This window comes from Amblyraja radiata, chromosome 10 (assembly GCF_010909765.2).
Source record: "Amblyraja radiata isolate CabotCenter1 chromosome 10, sAmbRad1.1.pri, whole genome shotgun sequence".
Classification (NCBI taxonomy): domain Eukaryota; kingdom Metazoa; phylum Chordata; class Chondrichthyes; order Rajiformes; family Rajidae; genus Amblyraja; species Amblyraja radiata.
The window spans coordinates 33,041,008-33,063,713 of NC_045965.1; the positions used below are offsets into that span (position 1 = coordinate 33,041,008).

General features: G+C 40.4%; 1 protein-coding gene across 1 annotated transcript in view; it reads right to left on the reverse strand.

The window, feature by feature from the left end:
• LOC116978123 overlaps window positions 1–22,706 on the reverse strand; it is a 279,728-nt gene that overhangs the window by 11,956 nt on the left and 245,066 nt on the right. The window contains exons 17-22 of the mRNA XM_033029145.1: window positions 19,943–20,105; window positions 18,012–18,147; window positions 16,831–16,972; window positions 15,836–15,968; window positions 11,311–11,508; window positions 9,063–9,303 (exon numbers count right to left, since the gene is read on the reverse strand). Coding sequence (XP_032885036.1) covers window positions 9,063–9,303; window positions 11,311–11,508; window positions 15,836–15,968; window positions 16,831–16,972; window positions 18,012–18,147; window positions 19,943–20,105 — 1,013 coding nt within the window. The remainder of the gene's footprint in view (window positions 1–9,062; window positions 9,304–11,310; window positions 11,509–15,835; window positions 15,969–16,830; window positions 16,973–18,011; window positions 18,148–19,942; window positions 20,106–22,706) is intronic.

Consider the following 22,706-nt stretch of genomic DNA (forward strand, 5'->3'; position numbering starts at 1 on the left):
CTATATGGTTCGGTCGGTGGTACCTCGTTATTTAGTAGGGTGTTATAAATATAAGCTATTAGTTTTTCAGTATTAGGATGCTTGTTCAGACATTCATCAAGAATTTCTGATTCCCTATTCCTGTAAACTTGTGTATTAGATTTAACATATTCTCTAATTTGTAGATATCTGAAGAAATTATTTGAGTGCAGTCCATAATTCTGTTGTAACTCTTGAAATGAAAGAAAAGTACCTTTCCCATAAAGATGTCCTATATTTTTGATTCCATGATTTTTCCATTGTGTGAAACCTTTGTCCATAAAGGATGATTTGAATAAAGGATTATTTACAATGGGAAGGCAGAGTGGTATATTATTCAATTTTAAATCTTTTTTTATTTGTTTCCAAATTCGTATTCCACTATGTATTATGGGGTTTTCTTTATAGGCTTTTTTGTGCAGTTTTGTGGGGGCAAATATGATCGGTCCAATTTCAAAAGGTAGACAGTCTTCATTTTCCATCATTAGCCAATCTGGTTGTTGATCCATTTCTTCCAGCCAAAAATTCATGTTTTTAATATGGACTGCCCAAAAATAAAATAAGAAATTTGGCAAAGCCAGACCTCCATTTATCTTTGATTTACATAAATGTTTTTTACTTATTCCATGATTCTTATAATCCCAGACAAAACATGTAACAATGGAATCGACTTTTTTGAAAAAAGTTTTTGGGATATATATCGGAATTAATTGAAGTAGGTACAGCAGTTGCGGTAAAAAAATCATTTTTATAGCATTAATTCTCCCAAGCATTGAAATGGGGAGTGTTTTCCAGTATTGAATATTCTTATGTAGTTTATTCAGTAAGGGTGGGAAATTTAGTTTAAATAAAGAGGTATATGTCTTAGTTACATAGATTCCTAAGTATTTAAATTTATCTTTAACTATTTTAAAAGGGGATTGTTGTATTGTATGTAAATTGAATTTTGTTATTGGCATGATTTCGCTTTTATTCCAATTGATTCTATATCCCGAAAACTGACCAAATTGAGTTATTAGATTTAATAGGTTTGGAATACTAGTTTCTAATTTTGTAATATATATTAGTATATCATCTGCATATAAGGAGATTTTATTCCTTGTGTCTCTAGTATTGTATCCAAATATTCCTGGATGGTTTCTAACGCTTTCTGCTAGGGGTTCGATTGCAAGAGCAAATAATAGTGGGGATAGTGAGCATCCTTGTCTACAGCCTCTAGAGAGATTAAATTTAGTTGATAACATTTTGTTTGTTAATATTCTAGCTGTTGGGTTAGAATATAACAATTTAACCCATGTACAGTACTTCTCTCCTAGTTGAAATTTTTCCATCACCGAAAATAAATATGGCCATTCTACCTGGTCAAATGCTTTTTCAGCATCTAACGAGATAATTGCTAGCTCTGCGTTAGGGATTCTATTGGAGTATATAATATTAAATAATCTTCTCAGATTAAAAAATGAATACCGTTTGGGGATAAACCCTGTTTGGTCGGGATGTAATAATTTGCTGATCACTAAGCTCAATCTATTAGATAGAATCTTAGTTAATAATTTCTGATCAGTATTTAAGAGGGCTATAGCTCTGTATGAACCTGGGTCTTCAAGATCCTTGTCCGTTTTTGGTATAAGTATGATTGTAGATTCATTTAGAGTTTCTGTTGAGTATAAGCGTATTTGTACATTGTCTGTAGGCGTGGGGAAAGCAAATCATAATTTTTTTTTATAAAATTCCGAATTTAGACCATCGGGTCCTGCCGACTTTCTGTTTTTTAAGGACTTTATTGATTCTTCAATGTCTTTTATCGTAATTTCAGCCCCTAGCAATTCTCTCTCTTTCTGATCTAGACCCGCAAACTTACAATTCTGTAAAAATGTTTCCATTCCCGTTGATTGTTCTGTTATTTTAGATGAATACAATTTTTGGTAGTATTGTAGAAATCTATCATTAATATCTTTAGGCAGTGTTAATGTTTCTCCCTTATCTGTTCTAATTTTGTATATTGTTTTTTCCCCGTCCAATTTGCGAAGTTGACGCGCTAATAGTTTTTGTGGTTTGTCACCAAATTCAAAATTTAATTGTTTTGTATGTTGATAAAGTTTTATAACTTGGTCTGAATAAATCTTGTTTAATTTATATTTCAATACTGCAATTTTATTGTGTTTTATCGTGGATGGTGCTGCTGCATTTTCTGTGTCTAATTGCTTTATTTCCATTTCCAGTTTCTGTTGTTTGGCCCTATTCTCTTTATTAAAAAATGATTGGGAAGAAATTAATGCTCCTCGTACAAATGCTTTAAATGTTTCCCAAAGAAGGGAGGCAGAGATTTCAGGGCTATCGTTAGCCTCAAAAAACATTTTAATCTGTTTTACTAGATATTCATTACATGACTTATCTTTTAAGATTTGGGGATTAAATCTCCATTGTGACTGTGTCTCTGCCATTCCGTTTACTTTGATCATAAATATTAATGGGGCGTGGTCTGAGATTATGATGTTATGATATTGTGAGTTATAGGTGAATGGGATAAGTTTTGAATCTACTAAAAAATAGTCTATCCTTGAGTAAGTTTTATGTACTGGTGAGTAAAATGAATATTCTCGGCCCGATCGATTTTCAATTCTCCAAACGTCCTTAATATTAGTAGTATTAATGTATGAATTTAAAAATTCACATGATCGAGATTTTAGTTTTCTTTGAGTTGATGATCTATCCAAACAAGCATCCAATGTACAATTTAAATCTCCACCGATTATTAAGTTTTGTTGTGTACCTTCCGGGATATTGTTAAGAATTCTCTTAAAAAACAGAGGGCTATCAAAATTTGGTCCATACACATTGAGGAGAGTCACCTTTTTTAAGTATAACTCCCCTATTATTACAATATATCTGCCTTCAATGTCTTCTATCGTTGATATATGTTTAAAGGGTATACCTTTACGAATTAATATTGCAACACCTCTTGATTTATGTGAGAATGAAGAATGGTACGCTTTAGCAATCCATTTTGCTTTCAATCTGTGTTGTGCTTCCTTTTTAAGATGTGTCTCCTGGAGAAATATTATATCTGTTTTCAATGATTTTAAATGAGCTAACACTTTGCCTCTCTTGATAGGTTCATTAATTCCCTTAACATTCCAACTACAGAATTTAATTCCCTCACCCCCAATTTTTATATTCATGTCTTGCATCTTGTGATTAAGTGGTAGAGCAGATGATTCAGCACACTCAACCCTACCTTATACTTGAACTTCAGGTAGATGAATTTTAGGTCACGTCTGTTTTCCATCCAAACGTATCTCCTTAAATAAAATATGCAATTCCATTCCAAATACAAAATATAATGTGATATAAGATTAAAAAAAAGGTGATAGCTAATAGGGTTAGTAAAGTGTGGAAAGTAAAAAAGAAAAGCAACTACAACTACAATTAGTGCAGTTAGTGATAGCCACCCTAATGTGGCTAAGCATCTATGGACTTCCGTAGCTTTTGGTTTATAAAAATACTAGCTCCGTACTTTCCTTGAAAGGAAAGTTTCCAATTCGATGCATACAATTTGTGGGGGGAAAGAAATATTGATTATATTCCATTAATGGTATAATTAGTAGTCTCAAATTGAAATATTAGTTTTGTATAATATAAACATTTATCAAAGAATAATCAAAAACGAAACATCAGAGAGAGGGCCATCAAACATTTCTCATTATAAAATACCTGAATCATACTTTACTTATATTTCATACTTTTAATTAATTCTTAAATAATCTAAATAATCTTATTATCATTAGTTAGTGTTAGTGTCAGCCAAGATTTTGATGATTACAATTAATTTTATGAATAACATTGCTCAGAATATTATAAAAGTAAAATAAACAAAAGCCATGATGTCACAATTATCAGTACATTAATGCTGTCTGCATATGCATCCATCAAACAGTCTTTTATTTCAATTGGAAGCTGTTTATGTGGTCTCCATGGATTTTAATGGAAATACTGCTTCCATTAAAATGACATCTCCTTCTGGGCACAATGGTTAAACTGTCAGTTCCTCTCCCAGAAGAATTGAAACACTTAATTCTAGTTTCTATCAGTGCTTTTGCCTCTCGATCAATATTAAGAATAATATTTTGTTTTCATGCATGTTTAAGCACTTGCACAATGTGGGTCATTTTAGACAAACTCATTATTCTACATTGCTGCCTCTATCAATGCTCAAGATTCCTGTCCAGGAACTAGTGTATGAATGCAATCAGCACCAAAAGGGACAATTGCAACATTTCATATTTAGAGAGAGCTATGTTATTGACAGCACTGCATCTGCATGCTGGTACTTAAGAGTCCCTGCCCTCCATTGGTGGTGCCCAGCAAGGAATTGTCACAGAGTTCAGTGTAGAGCAGCAGGGTTGGCGGGTCAAGGAAAGAGTGTTGACGTTGCGGCCCTGTTTCCACCAATGTTTCCACCACCATGCAGAAGAAACACAAGAAGCACAAGAAGCGAAATACGCCGTTGTTTGCAGATGCCGAGAAGTGTGTTAAGCTCTGGCTGAACAATTTCTAATCTTGTGATGTGGACTCGATAAGAAGAAGCAGGGTTGGCGTGAATGGTGTGGATGTTCAACGTTTAGGTGTAGTGCTCAGCACTGTGCTGGCTGGCACAGTGAGTGCAGGACGTTGCTAAGAACTGACAAATGCTACTCCATACAAAGCCAGACCACGTGAATCCTATGGGTCTCTCTCGTCACCCCCTTTAGGATGTGATGGAAGTTGCTGTCTTTATCCCTCTCTTTGTTTGGCTGCACAGTTTTCCCGATGTAACAATTACCATTGCACTTTATCTGATTATTTATGTGTGTATATATATATTCAATAGTATATAGTCACACTGATCTGTTCTGTATTTATTTATGCCTACTATATGCCGCACATTAACACAAGCCTATACATATTAGGAACAATTTACACTTATACCAAGCCAATTAACCTACAAACCTGTATGTCTTTGGAGTGTGGGAGGAAACTGAAGATCTCGGAGAAAACCTACATGGTCACAGGGAGAACGTACAAACTCTGTACAAACAACACCAGTAGTCGGGATCAAACCCGGGTCTCTGGCGCTGCAAGCAGCAACTCTAACGCTGCACCACCGTGCCACCATAGTTATGATGAAAATGCAACCTGATATGTTATTTCCATTTCTCCCTCCCCTGATCCTGCCTAACCTGTTCACCTTTCCTCTCTGCATTTTTATTTTTATTTCAGGTTTCCAGCATCTGTAGTGTATTTTATTTATCTCCATGTTCTATTTACAGTAACAAGACTGATGTGTTTTTATGGTATGTGCCTGCACCCGTTGATATCACAGTTCATGTAGAAATAAATGGGGAATTACTTTACTTCAAATTAGTTGGCATTCTTATATCTAGTGAAGAGAGCTGGAGCCACCTCCTACATGACTCTTCAAATGGTGATCCAGGCTCCTTCGGCACACAGAGTGTGTCCCTGGCATCCCTTCTGGCATGCGTGACCCTGCTGAGGGCCCGCATCACTCATTGAGTGAAAGTGGGAACAACCTGACTTTCCCCTGAAGCCTCTTGCTCCTCTGTGGCAGCCACCATTTGCGTGGCTACTATGGAGACTGTGCCTTTAAGGGCTTATGGCTTTCTTGAAGTACAGCAATTGGAAGCTGCCTTTAACTGAGCTTGGCCTAACTAATGGGAACCACACCGGTCCAGTTTTGGAGCATGTTTCTGGGAAGAAATTTCCTTCTGCTGCCATCTTTTTGTCAATTTAACAATTTTGAGGAGGATCCAATGAGTCCTTGATACAATAAACAAGCAGATTTAACTCACCAAAGATGGCTGAAATTCAGTTCTGTAGCTAATACCTAACTGTGAAATCATGATTCATAAATGTTTATCTTTTCTTTCTGTGAACTTTGGTGGCATTGTGGTATAATATACTGTATATGTTCATAAATTCCAGAATGATAAGCTAGCAAATTTCAAGTAGTCAGATAGCAATCTTAATAATACTTTTTTTTTTAACCATTTCAGTAGGTATTTCCATTTTTTAAGTCCCCTCTGAAGCAATAAAGCGATCTTTGTCTGTATTAATAATACAGCCAGACTAGCGTTTACATTCAGTGACAGGAGGAGCTTTCCACACTGCTGCTAGGAGACTACTGCTGGGAGCTGATAAAATGTATCCCTTTGCACCCCATGAGTGTCAAAAGATGTGGTAGATGTATCGAAAAGTTCTAATCATGACATATTTATCAGCGGAACCCTGCGGTGAATGAACAGAACCATTATTCAAACCAACCAAGAGCTGCTCTAAGATCCAAAATTAATTACACAGCGGCTTTCGAGCTAATCACATTGCTTTCAGCTCCACACTATTTTTCTATGGCTGAGTAGCAAGGATCATAGATAAGAATATTATCTATGCTGTGCATTACATGCAGAATTGATTATTTGCAGAACTCATAACACTTCCGAGATTGCTTGATTAATGTGCACAAGCATGGAATGACATACACTGTAACACCACTTGTCCAGAGGTGGCTGTCTGTATCCCACTGACTGGGGACAATTTCCTTTATTGGTTTAGGTTTATCTCCTGGTTTTGTTTTATTATTAATGTTTAATGTTTTACGTGTCATTCCTAACAGTCACTGTATGTCATGTTGTCACTTGCGGGCAGAGCACTAAGGCAAATTCCTTGTATGTGAATACTTGGCCACTAAACTCAATCATTCATTCATTCATTCATGTCTACTTGAAATTTTTAAGTCTACAGTAGAGGAAGCTGGAAGTTATAAAAAATAACAAAGAAGGAAAATTGCTGATCAAGAAGAGTTAACATAACGATAAAAGCTTGCATGATGAAGACTTTGAAGGACCATCACGGGCATAACTGAGGGAATTAATTTACTTTGCAGTGATTCTTGCATAGAACTTGACTCCAGGAGCCTCAGAAATGTCCTTGTGTTTGCTTGCTCTCTGGCCTGCTATTTCTAAGAGCACAGAGACCACCTTGTCAAATCAAGAGATTTGAAGCTTATGTTTGGAGCTTATTTGGAGGTTGTGGTATTTAATAGCCTGATGGTTGTAGGGAAGAAGCTGCTCCTGAATATGGACATTACAGTTTTCAGGCTCCTATACATTCTTCCCAATGGCCTGTCCCACCTACGCGACTTTTTCGGTAACAGCCGGCACCCATCATAGGTCATTGCAGGTCGGGGAAAAATGTCAAAGTTGAAAATGCAGCGGCGACCAGAAAGATGCTACGACTCTTTGGGTGACTGAGGAGACGACTCACGACCATACAGGCGACACCCTGGCGACATGTTGAGGGGTGAAGCCTGTATGGTTGTGAGTAGTCACCCAAAGAGTCGTACCTTGTTCTGGTCACTGCTGGATTTTCAACGTTGAAAGTTTTCGGCGACCTGTAACAACCTATGACGGGTGCCAGCAGTCGCGGAAAAAGTCACATAAATGGGACAGGCCCATGAGAGTGTGGCCAGGGTGGTGTGGGTCTCTGATGATGCTGGTTGCCTTTTTGAGGCAGTGATATCTTCAGTGGTGCGGAGGTCAGTAGGTGGACTGGGCAGTGTTCTTCACATTTTGCAGTCTTTTTCATACCTGGGCGTTCAAATTGCCAAGCCAGGCCATGACGCAACCAATCAATGTGCTATTTACTGTACACCTGTTGAGGTTCAAGAGAGTATTCGCTAAAATACCGAATCTCCTTAATCTTCTCAGGAAGTAGGGGCTTTCTTTATGATTACATCAATGGGCTGCACCTAGGATAGATCTTCAGAGTTACGCACATTCAGGAATTTGAAGCTTTTGACTCTCTCCACTAGTAAAAGGTTTAAGTAAAAGGTATTGATTCATCTAATTTCTCAGTTATTGCATTTAAATTCCAGATTATTATTGAATCTATTGTTTATTTATTTTGGAAATCATACACATGTAAAATAGAATTTAAATGTAACTTGAGAAGATATTATGGCAAAATGTTTCACTAAAATTACCAACTAATATCTTTTAATAGATACAACAGTGATAAAAATATTTCATAATGTGTTATGCTATATCATTTAGGATAACTGAAGTAGATATCGTTGTAATCAAATACTGATACATTTTAATCCTTTGCTGTATAATAACAAAGTTCAGAGATTAATTTATAGACTTGTTCCAACTGAAGAAAATTGGCAAGTCCTGCAGATGGAACTGAGAGGGGTAATCATTAGATTTACCTAAACATTTCTTAGGGCCCATGCCGACCTAGATGCCCCATTTTCACTAGTCCTGCCTGCCCACGTTTGGCCCATATCCCTCTGAAGCCTTCCGATCCATGTATCTGTCCAAATGTATTTTAAATGCTGTTATAAATCTGACTCAACTATCTCCTCTGGCAGCTTGTTCCATTTACCTACCACCCTCTGTGTGAAAAGTTGCTTTTCGGGTTCCTATCAAATCATTCCCCCCCTCACTTTAACCCTATGGTTCTTGATTCCCCTTCTCTGGGTAAAATATTCTGCATATCTACCCTATCATAGTGAACCAGATAGGATATTATATCATTCTGCTAGCTTTACTGCCACTATTGCCGAATCTATTGCTGAAACTAGACGTTTTATTCCAGGTTATTGGATAAAATGAATTTAAATTCTACAATTATGGTGATGAGATTAAAATTCATACCTCCAAAACATTATTAGGCCATGGATTACTGATCGTAAAGTGATGATTGAGGCACTGTACCTTCTGTACCTTTGTATTTGTTCTTTTGATTATATCTTTGATATTAATACCAAGCAACAAACAATGAAAGGCATAACAAAATGGAGTTCCATCAACCAGCAGGAGGGCCTCAAGCAAAATAGTTTCACGTATTCTTGTGCCCATACCCAGCAATTTTCCATGAGTTCACACACATTTCTGATATTGGCAAAAATGTTTAACTATTTCTAGTGCTCGAAATCAAAATAAAGGTGCAGCTCAATATTTCAGTGAGCTCAACCTAATACCTACCATCTTTCTTGATTTTATTCATGTTAACTGACCAAATATATTCATATGTTCCACCAAGTATGCCTTCGCTCATGTAATGAGTTCCATAGTCCTTAAAGATTTCTCTGTATTCTCCATAATTGTAAATTGGTGGCAACTGCTTAACTCTTTGAAAGAAATCATAATGGAGCATAAGGTCTCTGGGTTTCATCTTGAACTTGGCCACTTGGAGCGAGAATTGTGTATGAAATAATTGTGTTTTCTGAAAATGAACCAAAGGAATTCAATGATTGAAGAGCATGGCCAGTGAAGTATGGAATATACAATCTATTAATTGCGAAACTCAATCGCAAGATATATACAGGTATGTAATAGGTAATCTGACCAAAGGGAGCATCGATAATAATAATAATAATAATGGATGGGATTTATATAGCGCCTTTCTAATACTCAAGGCGCTTTACATCGCATTATTCATTCACTCCTCAGTCACACTCGGTGGTGGTAAGCTACTTCTGTAGCCACAGCTGCCCTGGGGCAGACTAACGGAAGCGTGGCTGCCATTCTGCGCCTACGGCCCCTCCGACCACCACCAATCACTCACACACATTCACACACAGGCAAAGTTGGGTGAAGTGTCTTGCCCAAGGACACAACGACAGTATGCACTCCAAGCGGGATTCGAACCGGCTACCTTCAGGTTGCCAGCCGAACACTTAGCCCATTGTGCCCATATCGATAAGGGAACAGTAGCTGTGCATTTCCCTAATAATGTTCCTTAAACCCAGTTTCAGATTACCTTCATTATGGGTTCTCATTTTCCACAATATTATGCTTGCCAGTTAACATTAAGATAGCATTTGACAAATTGCGATGATAATGAGGCACTACAAAACTGATTTCAATGGGAAAAAGGTGTATAACATTCCACTGGTCAGGAACATATTTGGGACAATGAAATATGATTACATAGGGTGATGTCTTCAGCCTAACCATCTTTATTCATGGGTTTCTCTGATCATAAGGTCAAATAATTGTTCAGTGTTTCAAAGATTGTGGCGGTCCATCCTTGCATGCAACAAAATGTGAACAACAATCAGGCCTGGACTGCTAAATGACAAGTATTATTTTAACCATTCAAGTGCAATGCCTTAAGTAATTCCACAAGAGAAATCTATTTACCTCTCCCTAGAATTCAAAGAAAACTAGCATTCAATCCCCCATCAACACCTTGAAGTCACCATCAAACATTGATTTAACTGGACCAGCCACATAAATGCTACGGTTTTTAAAGCAAGGGCTGTATACCAGCTAACGTTATTTGTTCTTGATTCAGAGACCAGGTACAATGTAAAAAAGAATAAATAATTGATAATCAAAATATTCAACTCTCCCTAAGAGACAGTCCCTTTGATCTCCCACCTTGCACCTTCTCTTCCACTAAAACAAACTTGCATCTCTTCCTTTCAAAATTCTGATGAATGGTCACAGACTCAAAACATTGACTGCTTTTATGTTCATTGATGCTGCCTGACCTGCTTAGTTTTCCAGCATTTCTTCTGTTTTTGTATTTAATCAATGTTACTTTGAAAAGGTTGGCATTCTTTTTTAAAAAGAATTTCTCCATAGCTAAGCATTTTCTCGAAAACGTTGCTCAAATTGAGTTGCAAATATATAGTTTGACTTACTACTGAACAGTAATTCATCTATGGAATGAGAGGAGATATTACAGCTATGTCTGATAAGTCCCCCCCCCCCCTCCATACCATATAAACATGCACCTCAGGGGAAGTCGGAGGATTACAGTTAAAAAGGAGAAACTCTGGCTATTCTCCTCATGTGATTGGCTGCCTCACTGTGAGCTTTGTGTATACCTGTTTTTTTTTTTTAGATATACAGCATTAAAACAGGCCCTTCAATCCACTGGGTCACTTTCTAATTTACTCCTTAGACACTAAGGGGAATTTTCCAGAGGTCAATTAATCGACAAACGTGCATATCTTTAAGATGTTTGAGGAAACTGGAACACCCGGACACAACACATGTAGTCACCAGAACAATGTGCAAACTCCACACAAACAGCATCTGAGGTCAGGATTGTCTCAGACGCTGGAACGCAGCGGTTCTACCATCTGCGCCACTATACCGCACTCCCTTATTCAGCTGCCAGTGGAACTCTATTGATGGACTTTTATTTCCTAATCAATTTGGTATAATGATAAAATGTGAAGAGCAGAATCAACAAAAATAGTTTAAACCATATACTTACTGTATTAGAGTATTTGAGGGTATTTCGAATCATTTTCTTGAAATTATTGCTTTCAAAACTAAGTCCAACTTCAAATAGTTTTGGAACGCTAAGTGCAAATTTAAAGTAAATGTCCCGACACTTTTGTTCAAACCTACTGCTGGTAAAATTTGAGAATGATGAATATTCATTCGAGGTCAGCTCAAGTTTTCCTTCTGTCTGGAAAGATAAGATGCATACAATTGTGAAATGAGTCATTGAATTGTAGAATCTACGTTGTACAGCCTGGAAACGGGCCTTTTGTCTCACTGAGTCAACACTGAGAATCAAGCATTCTTTTGCATTATTCCTTCCCGAATCTCATTTCTGTCCTGGGCCTCCTCCATTGCCTGAGTTACACCACTCACAAACTGGAGGAACAACTCCTTGGGTAGCCCTAAGAGCTAAATCTACTGTAACTCTCTCTTGAAAACATCCAGTGAATTGGCCTCGACTGCGTTCTGTGGCAGAGAATTCCACAGATTCACAATTCTCTGGGTGAAAAGGTTTTTCCTCATCTCAGTCCTAAATGGCCTACCCCTTATTCTTAAACTGTGACCCCCTGGTTCTGGACTCCCCCAACATCGGGAACTTTTTTTCCTGCATCTAGCCTGTCCAAACCTTTAAGAATTTTATATGTTTCTACAAGATCCCCTCTCATCCTTCTAAATTCCAGTGAATACAAGCCCAGTTGACCCATTCTTTCATCATATGTCAGTCCTGCCATCCCGGGAATTAACCTGGTGAACCTATGCTGCACTCCCTCAATAGCAATAATGTTCTTCCTCAAATTAGGATACCAAAATTGCACACAATACTGTAGGTGCGGTCTCACCAGGGCACTGTACAACTGCAGTAGGACCTACTTGTTCCTACACTCAAATCCTCTTGCAATGTTTCTTCCACCCTTCTTCTTGTAAAGACTCTATCCCCTACTCCCAATTCCTCTGTCTACGCCTCATCTGCGCCCAGTACGAGGTTTTCCACACCAGGGCATTGGAGATGTCCTCATTCTTTAGGGAACAGGGGTTCCTCTCTTCCATTATAGATGAGACTCTCACTAGGGTCTCCTCGATTCCCGCAGCTCCTCTCATACTCCCCCTCCCCCTCTCGCAGCAAGAATAGAGTCCACCTTGTCATCATCTTCCACCCCATCAGTCGTCGCATACAACATATAATCCTCCAACATTTTCACCACCTCCAAAGGGATCCCACAACTGACCATATCTTCCCATCTCCACCCCTTTCTACTTTCCTCAGAGACTGTTCCCTTCGTAACTCCCTGCTCAACTCGTCCCACCCACGCTAACCACCCCCTCCCCAGGTACTTTTCCCTGCAACTGCAGGAGGTGCAACACCTGTCACATTACCTCCCCCTTCGACTCCATCCAAGGACCCAAACAGTCTTTCCAGGTGCGGCAGAGATTCACTAGCACCTCCTCCAACCTCATCTACTGTATCTGCTGTCAACTTCTCTTCATCGGTGAGAACAAGCGCAGGCTCAGCGATCGTTTAGCTGAACACCTCCGCTCAGTCCATCTTAACCAAGCTGATCTCCCGGTGGCTCAGCACTTCAACTCCCCCTCCCATTCTCAAACTGACCTTTCTGTCTTTGGCCTCCTCCATTGTCAGAGTGAGGCCTAGAGCAAATTGGAGGGATTTGGGTAGTTTACACCCCAGCAGTATGAACGTTGGCTTCTCTAACTTTAGGTAACCCTTGCTCTCTCACTCCTTCCCCTCCCCCTTCCCAGTCCTCCCACTAGTCACACTGTCTCCGCCCACTTTCTTTCTTTGTCCTACCCTCTCCCCTGACATCAGTCTGAAGAAGTGTCTCGACCCGAAACGTCTCCAATTCCTTCTCTCCATAGATGCTGCCTCAATCGCTGAGTTTCTCCAGCATTTTGTGTCTACCATGCCATTAGCTTTCTTCACTGCCTGCTGTACCTGCAAGCTTACTTACAGAGACTGACGTACAAGCAAACCCAGGTCTCATTGCACCTCCCCTTTTGCTAATCTTACACCATTCAGATAATAATCTGCCTTCCTGTTCTTGCCACCAAAGTGGATAACCTCACTTTTATTCAAATTATACTGCATCTGCCATGTATCTGCCCACTCACCCAACCCTGTAGCCTCATAGCATCCTCCTCGCACCCAGCTTTGTGTCATCCACAAACTTGGAGATGTTACATTTAATTCCCTCGTCTAAATCGTTAATATATATTGTAAATAACTGGGGTCCCAGCACCAAGCCTTGTGGCACCCCACTAGTCATTGCATGCCATTCTGAAAAGGACCTGTTAATTCTTACTCTTTGCTTCCTGTCTGCCAACCAGTTCTCTATCCATGACAATACCCTACCCCCAATACCATGTGCTCTAATTTTGCACACTAATCTCTTGTGTGGGACCTTGTCAAAGGCTTTTTGAAAGTCCAGATACACTACATCCACTGGCTCTCCTTTATCCATTCTTCTTGTTACATCCTCAAAAAACTCTTGAAGATTAGTCAAGCATGATTTCCCCTTCATAAATCCATGCTGACTTTGACTGATCCTGTCACTGCTTTCTAAATGCGCTGCTATTACATCTTTACTAATCGACTCAAGAATCTTCCCCACTACCGATGTAAGGTTAACTGGTCTATAATTCTTTGTTTTCTCTCCCTCCTTTCTTAAAAAGTAGGGTTACATTAGCTACCCTCCAGTCCACAGGAACTGATCCAGAGTCTGTAGAACATTGGAAAATGATCACCAATGCATCCATCATTTCTAGGGCCACCTCCTTGAGTATGCTGGGATGCAGACCCTCAGGCTCTGTGGATTTATCTGCCTTCAATCCCAACAGTTTACTTAACACAATTTCCTGACTAATGTGGATTCCCTTCAGTTCCTCCCTCCCACTAGATCCTCAGTTCCCTAGTGTTTCTGGGAGATTGTTTGTGTCTTCCTTAGTGAAGACAGAACCAAAGTACTTGTTTAACTGTTCTGCCATTTCTTTGTTTCCCAATATAAATTTACCTGTCTCTGATTGTAAGGGACCTCCATTTGTCTTCAGTAATCATTTCCTTTTTACATATCTAAAGAAGCTTTTAGAGTCCGTTTTTATATATCCCGCAAGCTCTCTTTCATGCTCTTTTTTCTCCCTCTTAACTAGCCCCTTTGTCCTCCTCTGCTGAGTTCTAAATTTCTTCCAGTCCGGTCTGCTGCTTCCTCTGGCCAATTTATATGCCTTTTCCTTGGATTTAACACTATCCTATAGTTAGCCACGGTTGAGCCGCCTTCCCCGTTTTATTTTTTCGCCAGACAGGGATGAACAATTTTTGGTGTTCATCCATGCGGTCTTTAAATCTTTGCCATTTCATCTCCACCGTCAACCCTTTAAGCATAATTTGACAGTCTATCCTAGCCAATTCCCATCTCATACCTTCAAAGTCTCTTTTCTTTAAGTTCAGGATCCTAGTCTCCGAATTAACCATGTCACTCTCCATCCTAACATAGAATTCCACCATATTATGGTCACTGTTGCCCAAGGGGCTCTGCACAACAAGAACGCTAACTAATCCTTCCTCATTACACAATACTTAGTCTAGGATGGCCTGCACTCTAGTCGGGTCTTCTACATATTGGTTTAAAACACACCCGTATACATTCCAGGAAATCCTCCTCAGCGCTGCTACCAATTTGATTCGCCCAATCTATATGTAGATTAAAGTCACCCATTATAATTGATGTACCTTTGCTACACGCATCCCTAATTTCCTGCTCAATGCTCTCCCCAATCTCCCTACTGCAGTTCGGTGGTCTATAGACAACTCCAACAAGCGTTTTCTGTCTGTGGCCATTTCGCAGTTCTACCCATACCGATTCTACAGCATCCAAGCTAATGTCTCTCCTTGCTATTGCATTAATCTCCTCTTTAATCTGCAATGCCACCCCACCTCCTCTTCCTTTCTGTCTATCCTTCCTGAATATTGAATACCCCTGCATGTTTAGCTCCCAGCCTTGGTCACCCAGAAGCCATGTCTCCGTAATTCCAACTATATCATATTCCTATATCATATCAAAGGGGAATTACAATTCTCATCACTTTATTGATGCCATTGTTTCAGCTGTCTGGTTGCCCAGCTTTGGAATTTCCTCCTGAATCCTCAGTCTCTCTACCATTCTGTTCCTTTGAGAAACCAAAATGATCTCTTTACAGTCTGAAGAAGGGTCTCAACCCAAAACATCACTTATTCCTTCTCTCCAGAGATTCTGCCTGTCCCGCTGAGTTACTCCAGCAGTTTGTGTCTAAAATGATATCTTCCTTGTTTTGATTTCTTATTCGGGGCTTGCCCTTTTTTCCACCAAACAACGTTAGATATTTAACTACTTAAGAAGTTGAATTTCCAAGTTATTATTACTTTTGTTGGTTAAAAATAACAATGTTTACAAAAATAATATAATATATTTTGAACATTGAAAAAGCTTTGCATTAAAAAATATTAAATCACGGTGTATATTTACCTCAGGGCTGTAGAATTCTAAATTATAGGGTTTTCTAAATCTTACGTTGTTGATATAATATGGGGCACAGCTGCCTCCATAGTATCTGCTGTCGAGAACAGTTCCCTCCAAAGTGTCAGTTAAAATATTATATCTGTAAATGTATAAAAATTATTAATTAGACCACATTCACACAGTGGCGAGCTTTCCCTTTGATATTCTGTTCACAATTTTTCGGTCATTCTACCAGTGCTCCAAAATTTACAATTAGGTGCAAAATGCATAGAATGGATTGGATGAATGCAAACCAGACACACACACACACATTGTAAATAATGTTGCAAAGCTTTACTTTGCTGAATGTTGATTGGGTTAAGTATTGTGCCTTGACTGGTTTTCTTGCATATCAGGGCAAATGTTGCGATGTTCGTTTCCTCTGAGAAACACTGTTTGAATACAATGTATTAGCTACTGTATTATTGGGTTAGAGAAATGTCTGTCATATATGGGGTTAATCGATATCTGTAATTGGATTGTAAAGAGACCACCCCCATATAGTTCGGCTCCTCGAGGTTCGGGGACCTATAAAAGTCCGCTACCACGAGGTCCTGTGTCGATCTTCTGGGAGAGCGCTTAGGACTGCGTGACCTTCTGGAGTGTCTCTGTTTGAGAGAGGTCAAGAGGGCTTGATCAGGCAGATACGAGGATTGAACCCGCGGTGGTTAGGTACAGTAGTTGAACTATAATTGTGTTTTGTCAAAATAGAGTTTAGATACGCAAGTGCTTGACTCAGTGATTTATGACTGAAACTAGACTGGGGAGAAGCTTAGAACAAGCTATTTACAACCTGAGGTCAGGATTGAACTCAGTACTCAGGCACTGTGAGGCAGCAGCTTTATAACCTGCGCCACCATGCCTACCTACTGGGAGTGCTGGAAATTCAGAATAAATCATTTCGGGATTTATATTGTTACATTGACAGTATTAGGGATTTATACTGTTACTTCTGGACGTACCCACTTCCAATATGTTGCACAGCCCAATATGGTTCTGTCTGCCTGGAGCAAGCATGGCTAACCCTCCGACATCCTTTCTCATCAGACTGATCTCCACAATCGTCATCTCCATTGCAGGCGAGCCGACGAGGAATGCATCGACCTATAAGAATTCCACACAATATTCCTTTCAGTCCAAAGCCTCGAAATAAGGGCAGTATGTAGCTCCAATATTGTTGGCTCGAGGTTAGATGGCAGTGGTTTCAGACACTCACCACGCTGTTTGTATAGAAAACGTGTCACATCAATCTCCTTAAATATTCTTATTCTGACCTTAAAGATCCTTTAGTCTTTGAGATTGGGAAAAACATTCTGACTATCTACTCTTGTCAACCTACTAATGCTCAATACCTCATGCTTGCCTGGATTAAACTCCATCTACCATTTCTCTGCCCTTATCTGTAATTGATCTAAATCCCGCTGAATCACTTGAAAGCTTTGGTCATGGTCCACAACTCCACTAATTTTGGTGTTGTCTGCATATGTACTTACTAACCCATATACATTTACACCCAGATTGTTTATATATTCATCACAAGCAACAGAGGTCCCAGCACAGATCCTTGCAAAACATCACTGGTCACGGATCTCCAGCCAGAATAACACCCTTTTACCACTGCCTTCTATAGGTAAACCAGTCTGATTGCAAACTACCAAGTCACCATGAATCCCTTGCATTTTAATCTTCTGGAGCGATCTGCCATGAGGGACTATTAAATGTCTTGCTAAAATCCATGTGGACAACATCCACTGCCCTATCCTCATTCGTCACCTTTGTCACCTCAAAAAACGTAATAAAATTAGTAAGACATGGCCTGTCACAGCCAAAGCCACATTAATTGTTACTGATTATCCCATTCTCTTCTGTAAATCATACCTGAAAGAATCCCAAAGAATCCTCTCCAATACCTTGCCTAACGCTCACTGCCATATAATTTCATGGATTTTCACTATTTCCCTTCTTAAACAAAGGTACAACACTAGTTACTCTCCAGTCCTCTGGGGGCTTCACCTGTGGCTACAGAGAATGCAAAGATCTTCATCAAGGGCCTCCTACAATCTCCCCACTTGCCTCTCTCAATAACCCTGGGTATTTTGGGGCCAGAACAGCTAGATTACATTTTACTGAGGGCATTTGTTACCTGTTTCAGCACATACAATGCCCTCACACCGATTTGTGGATCTACAGGTTCCTCTGCAGGCCTTCTCCTCCCTATCGGCAGTGTTACAAGGTGCACCACCAAACTGAGAGGGCTCCTCAAGTCTTGCATACCTGTACTTCATAAACAGAGAAGGGAAACCTTGAAATTAACAAGTTGTTATCCAGTTAGAGATTGATGATGCAATATGTCAGTAATCGTTTAAGTCTGAACCTGCATTACATGCAATGCGATTAGCAATCACTGGCCTTAGGTGAGCAGCTCCCAAGCATGGATAAATCTTTAATTTTCCGTGGGAAATAGTGAGAGTGGCATCAATAATGAAAGCACACAATTAACATGATTCCTCTGTGCTCAACATTCTCTGTGCATAATAAATCTATTATACACTCAGAAGACTATGATCTAATTTCCAGATTTATACCTTGCATACATATGGATCTGATCGCATTTAGTAATTGGAATTTGGATTAAATTTCATCACACGTGCCATCTCACAGAATTGCTAGCCCCGTTTCTCCAGCGACATAGTTATAGAACGATGGCATACAAACCGAGCCTTCGGCCAACTGAGCCGGCACTGATTATCATCCACATATTTTCACTAATCTTATCCAAACCCATTTTGTTGTCCCTACATCTCTATCAGCTCTCCCCAAGATTCTATACTCCAGCAACAATTTGCAGTGTCCATTTAATTCACTATCCACACATATTTTGCACATGGGAGGAGGAAAGCCAGAGGAAACCAATGTGGGCACAGGGGCAACATGCAAACTCCACACAAACAATGGAAGAGGTCCCGACTGAACCTGGGTTGCTGCTGGTTTCAGGCACATCATTTTTTTTTACTGCCATTGGACAATGGTTGGAGTCATATTATTATTCTCTACTTAGAATCTCTTGCATGTAAAATTCTTAACCGCATAATCCTAGACACATTGTATGTTTATCTTTTGGCCCTTCTTTACTTTATTTACCATGCTTTTCCTGAATATCATAATTCTTAACAAGAATGTTGAAGCCAACATTAATGTTCCAGTTGAGATCATCTAGTTGAATGCCACACTCTGCACTGCAACACCACTGTTGTTCAGTGTGTTGGCAATAAGGTCCAGAAATTGGATTGTCCCTGGAGGTTGGCTTAATCTTGCTGCATGCACCAATCAAGGGGTATCAGAGTTATTGCAGGCCCTTCTGTTGCGTGTGTTAGCTTATTGCCAATGAGTTTCAACTACCAGCTGTGAACTCCACCTCTGCTTCCAATGGTCCCTAGCTGCGGTTCACATTATTTAGAATGAAAACAAGTCTTCACTCTCAGTATCCCTTTACCCACCTCTTCTATTCTTCCTCCAATATAACCTTCTGAGGTCATTCACTTGAAGGAATTGGGGTTGTCCTGGGATTTCTGGGGACTGCTAGCAGCTAATATGCTGGGTATATTTTAACTTAATGGTGCTATTCATGTGAATTCTAACTAAATTATCTCAATATTGTAAAAAATAAGATGGACCGAGGAAACACTTGGTTGGGAAACCTTGGCATTGAGATGGCACACCAGTCCCAAAATATTTCAAGATAATTTTGGATTGGAATGCAGTGATGGTTGTAAGTCGAACCCTGGATTCTTGTGTGGGGCTAGTTCTCTCTGGGGCTAGTCAGAAAAGACAATGTCAGTTTGAATGTGGAGGTGGAATTTCAGAGACACGTTATGGATGCCCCTGGAGGAACATCTTCAAATAAGGTGCATGGTGGACATTTGGTTCAGAATGATTTTACTTCTCAAGATACACTATGGAAGAATAAGCCTAGACCAAGATTTGCAGACAGAGGGTAAAAGCCCAAGTAGTGCAATCACAGAAATAAGAGTATGAGAACAACTAATTTCACCCATCTTCTATTTCCATACTTACTTGCTTTTGCTGGCAAGAATTGCAAGTACTCCACGAGGACCAAGTTGAAAGAGAGCAATCAATTGGCTGCGATGGAGCCCTCAGTGATCTTTTCCACAGTCCTCCCAACTTGTTAGAATTTACATAGTTAGATCCATTAGTTAATTCCACAAATGTCTCTTTGCTGAAATCAGACAGTGATTATAAACACATTAAAGATTATATCTAGATTAAACAAACGTTTCCTATCTCTGGTTCATCTCTGGCTCGATTTCTGGTTCAATCAAATGCCATAAAAGGTAACTGCCAAAAACTAAAGTTATAGCCGAGACTCTGCATGGAGTAATTCTTGTAAGCAAAAATTTCATCATTATAAAAACAGAAATAATGGAAATATCAAGCGGGTTAGGGCACATCTGTGGGAAGAAGTGTAGTTAATGCTTCAGATCAATGACACTTCTCTTCAAAACTGGGAAGGAGCGAATAGAGTCTTTCTAAGTTACAGGGACGTTGAAGGATGGGGAAATGTCTGAAAAGATAGACCAGAGGTGAACATAGGTTGTAACAAGGTTATATAATCAATGATTGAATGGAAGCAGTCAGAGAATGCAGCACAAGGGTGCAATTAGTAGAGCCACTGCTTCTTAGTGTCAGAAACCTGGATTCAATTCTAACCTCAGATGCCTTTTTTTTGTGCAGTTTGCACATTTTCCCTGTGACTGCATGAATTTCCCCAAGGTGCTCCAGTTTCCTCCCACATTCCAAAGATGCGTGGCTTAGTAGGTTAATTGAGTTAAGCTACCTATATTGGGTAATATTGGGTAACCTACCTATAAGGACAATCTATATTGTCCTTAGTGTGCTGGTTGGTGATAGAATCTGGGGCGATTGATAAGGATATTGGCAGAGCAAAATGGAGGACTAATATGGGATTAGAGTAAATGGGTGGTTGATGGGCTTGAACATTTCAAGAGGAAAAAAGAACAAGTTAAGCCAAGATCAGGGATGGCCAACTAGTACAGTCCAAGTGTCAAGTTATCTGAAGTTACATAGTTTAATATTGGTTCCAGAAGTCTGCAATGTGCTCAAGCTAAAGATGAGCTGCTGCTCCTCAAGTTTGAATTGGCCAGTGCAGGAGGATACAGATCTGTCTGTAGCCTCCCGCACTGTTACAGTGCCCAATGCAAGCATGAACAGTAGCAGCTCATCTTTAGTGGGGGTGCGTTGGAGTATTAAAATGCATCCAGCAAGAAGCCTTTTGTCACCTTGGTGGACTGGACACAGGTGCTCTGCAATGTGGTCACCCAATCTGTGTTTGCTTCCTCGAATGCAGAGAACACCACATTGTGAACAGGAATGCGGTAGACTAAATTGATGGAAGTGAATCACTTGGAGAGAACTTTGGGATGCTTGAATGGTGGGAAGGGAAGAGGTGAAAGGACAAGTTGCAAAGCAAAGTGCCAAAAGTTAGAGGTGGAGATGGGAATAGTAGAGTGGACCAGCGAGTCATGAAGAAAGTCGGAAGTGGCGGCACTGTTAACAGCTGCGGCTCGCCTGCAGTCCGTCTGTCTTTACTTTTTTTTGCTGTTTTTTTTGTCTTGTTTTAGCTAAATTTTAGTTTATTAGGTTGTGTTATGGGGGGGGGGGGGGGTGAAACTTGTTTTTTTGTCTCTCCCTTAGGGGGAATGCGACTTTTTCTTGTCGTATCCCCCTTCTCTGCCTCCGTCTGCGCTGAGGCCTAATGGCGGAGCTGGCGGTCTTCAACCTGCGACCGACCTCGAGGCTCCGGAGGCAGAGCCAGCCAGGACTTACAACGCGAGGCTGGCCGACTTTGGGGCCGAGGCAGCGGTGGCCCGACTCGCTGATGCGGCGTTCCAGCTTTCGGCAGCGGCCCGGAGCTGAGGCTGCGGGACTCGGAGCTCAGGCAGTGGGACTCGGAGCTGAGGCAGCGGGACTCGGAGCTGATGCAGCGGTGGCCCGACTCGCTGAGGCAGCGGTACTCGGAGCTGAGGCTGCGGAACTCGGAGCTAATGCAGCGGGACTCGGAGCTGAGGCAGCGGTGGCCCGACTCGCTGAGGCGGCGTTCCAGCTTTCGGCAGCGGCCCGACTCGGAGCTGAGGCTGTGGCGGGCCGACTCGGAGCGGAGACGGTGTTCCGGCTTTCGGCTGCGGCGACATCACCACGGAGGTCCGCTGGACTGGAGGGCGGCATCTTCGGCCTGGATCGATCGCCTCAGCGCAGAGGGAGAACAAGGAGGGAAGAGACAGAGACTAAGACTTTTGCCTCCATCACAGTGAGGAGGTGCTTGGTGAACTCACTGTGGTGGATATTAATTTGTGTTTATTGTATGTTTTGTTATTTATTATTATTGTGTATGACTGCAGGCAACGAAATTTCGTTCAGACCGAAAGGTCTGAATGACAATAAAGGAATCAAAATCAAAATCAAAAATCAAAAAAATCAATCACTGTGTCATGTTTAAAGGAGAGGAAGGAAAAATGTGTCTGATGGTGGAATCCCTTTGAACGTGGTGGAAATTGCAGAGAAAGTGAAGGCTGGTCAGGTGGAAGGTGAGGACCAGGGAAACTCTATCCATGATTGGTCCCGGGGGAGTGAAGTAAAAGCAGCGGTGCGAGAAATGGATGAGATGCATTCAAGGGTTTTATTAATAATCGTGGAAGGGAAGCCAGAGTTCAGGAAGAAGGAGAACATTTCAGAGGCACCCATACAGACCTTTTTAACTATGTATCTGGTTTCCTTAGCTGAAAGTACAAGCAAATGTGAA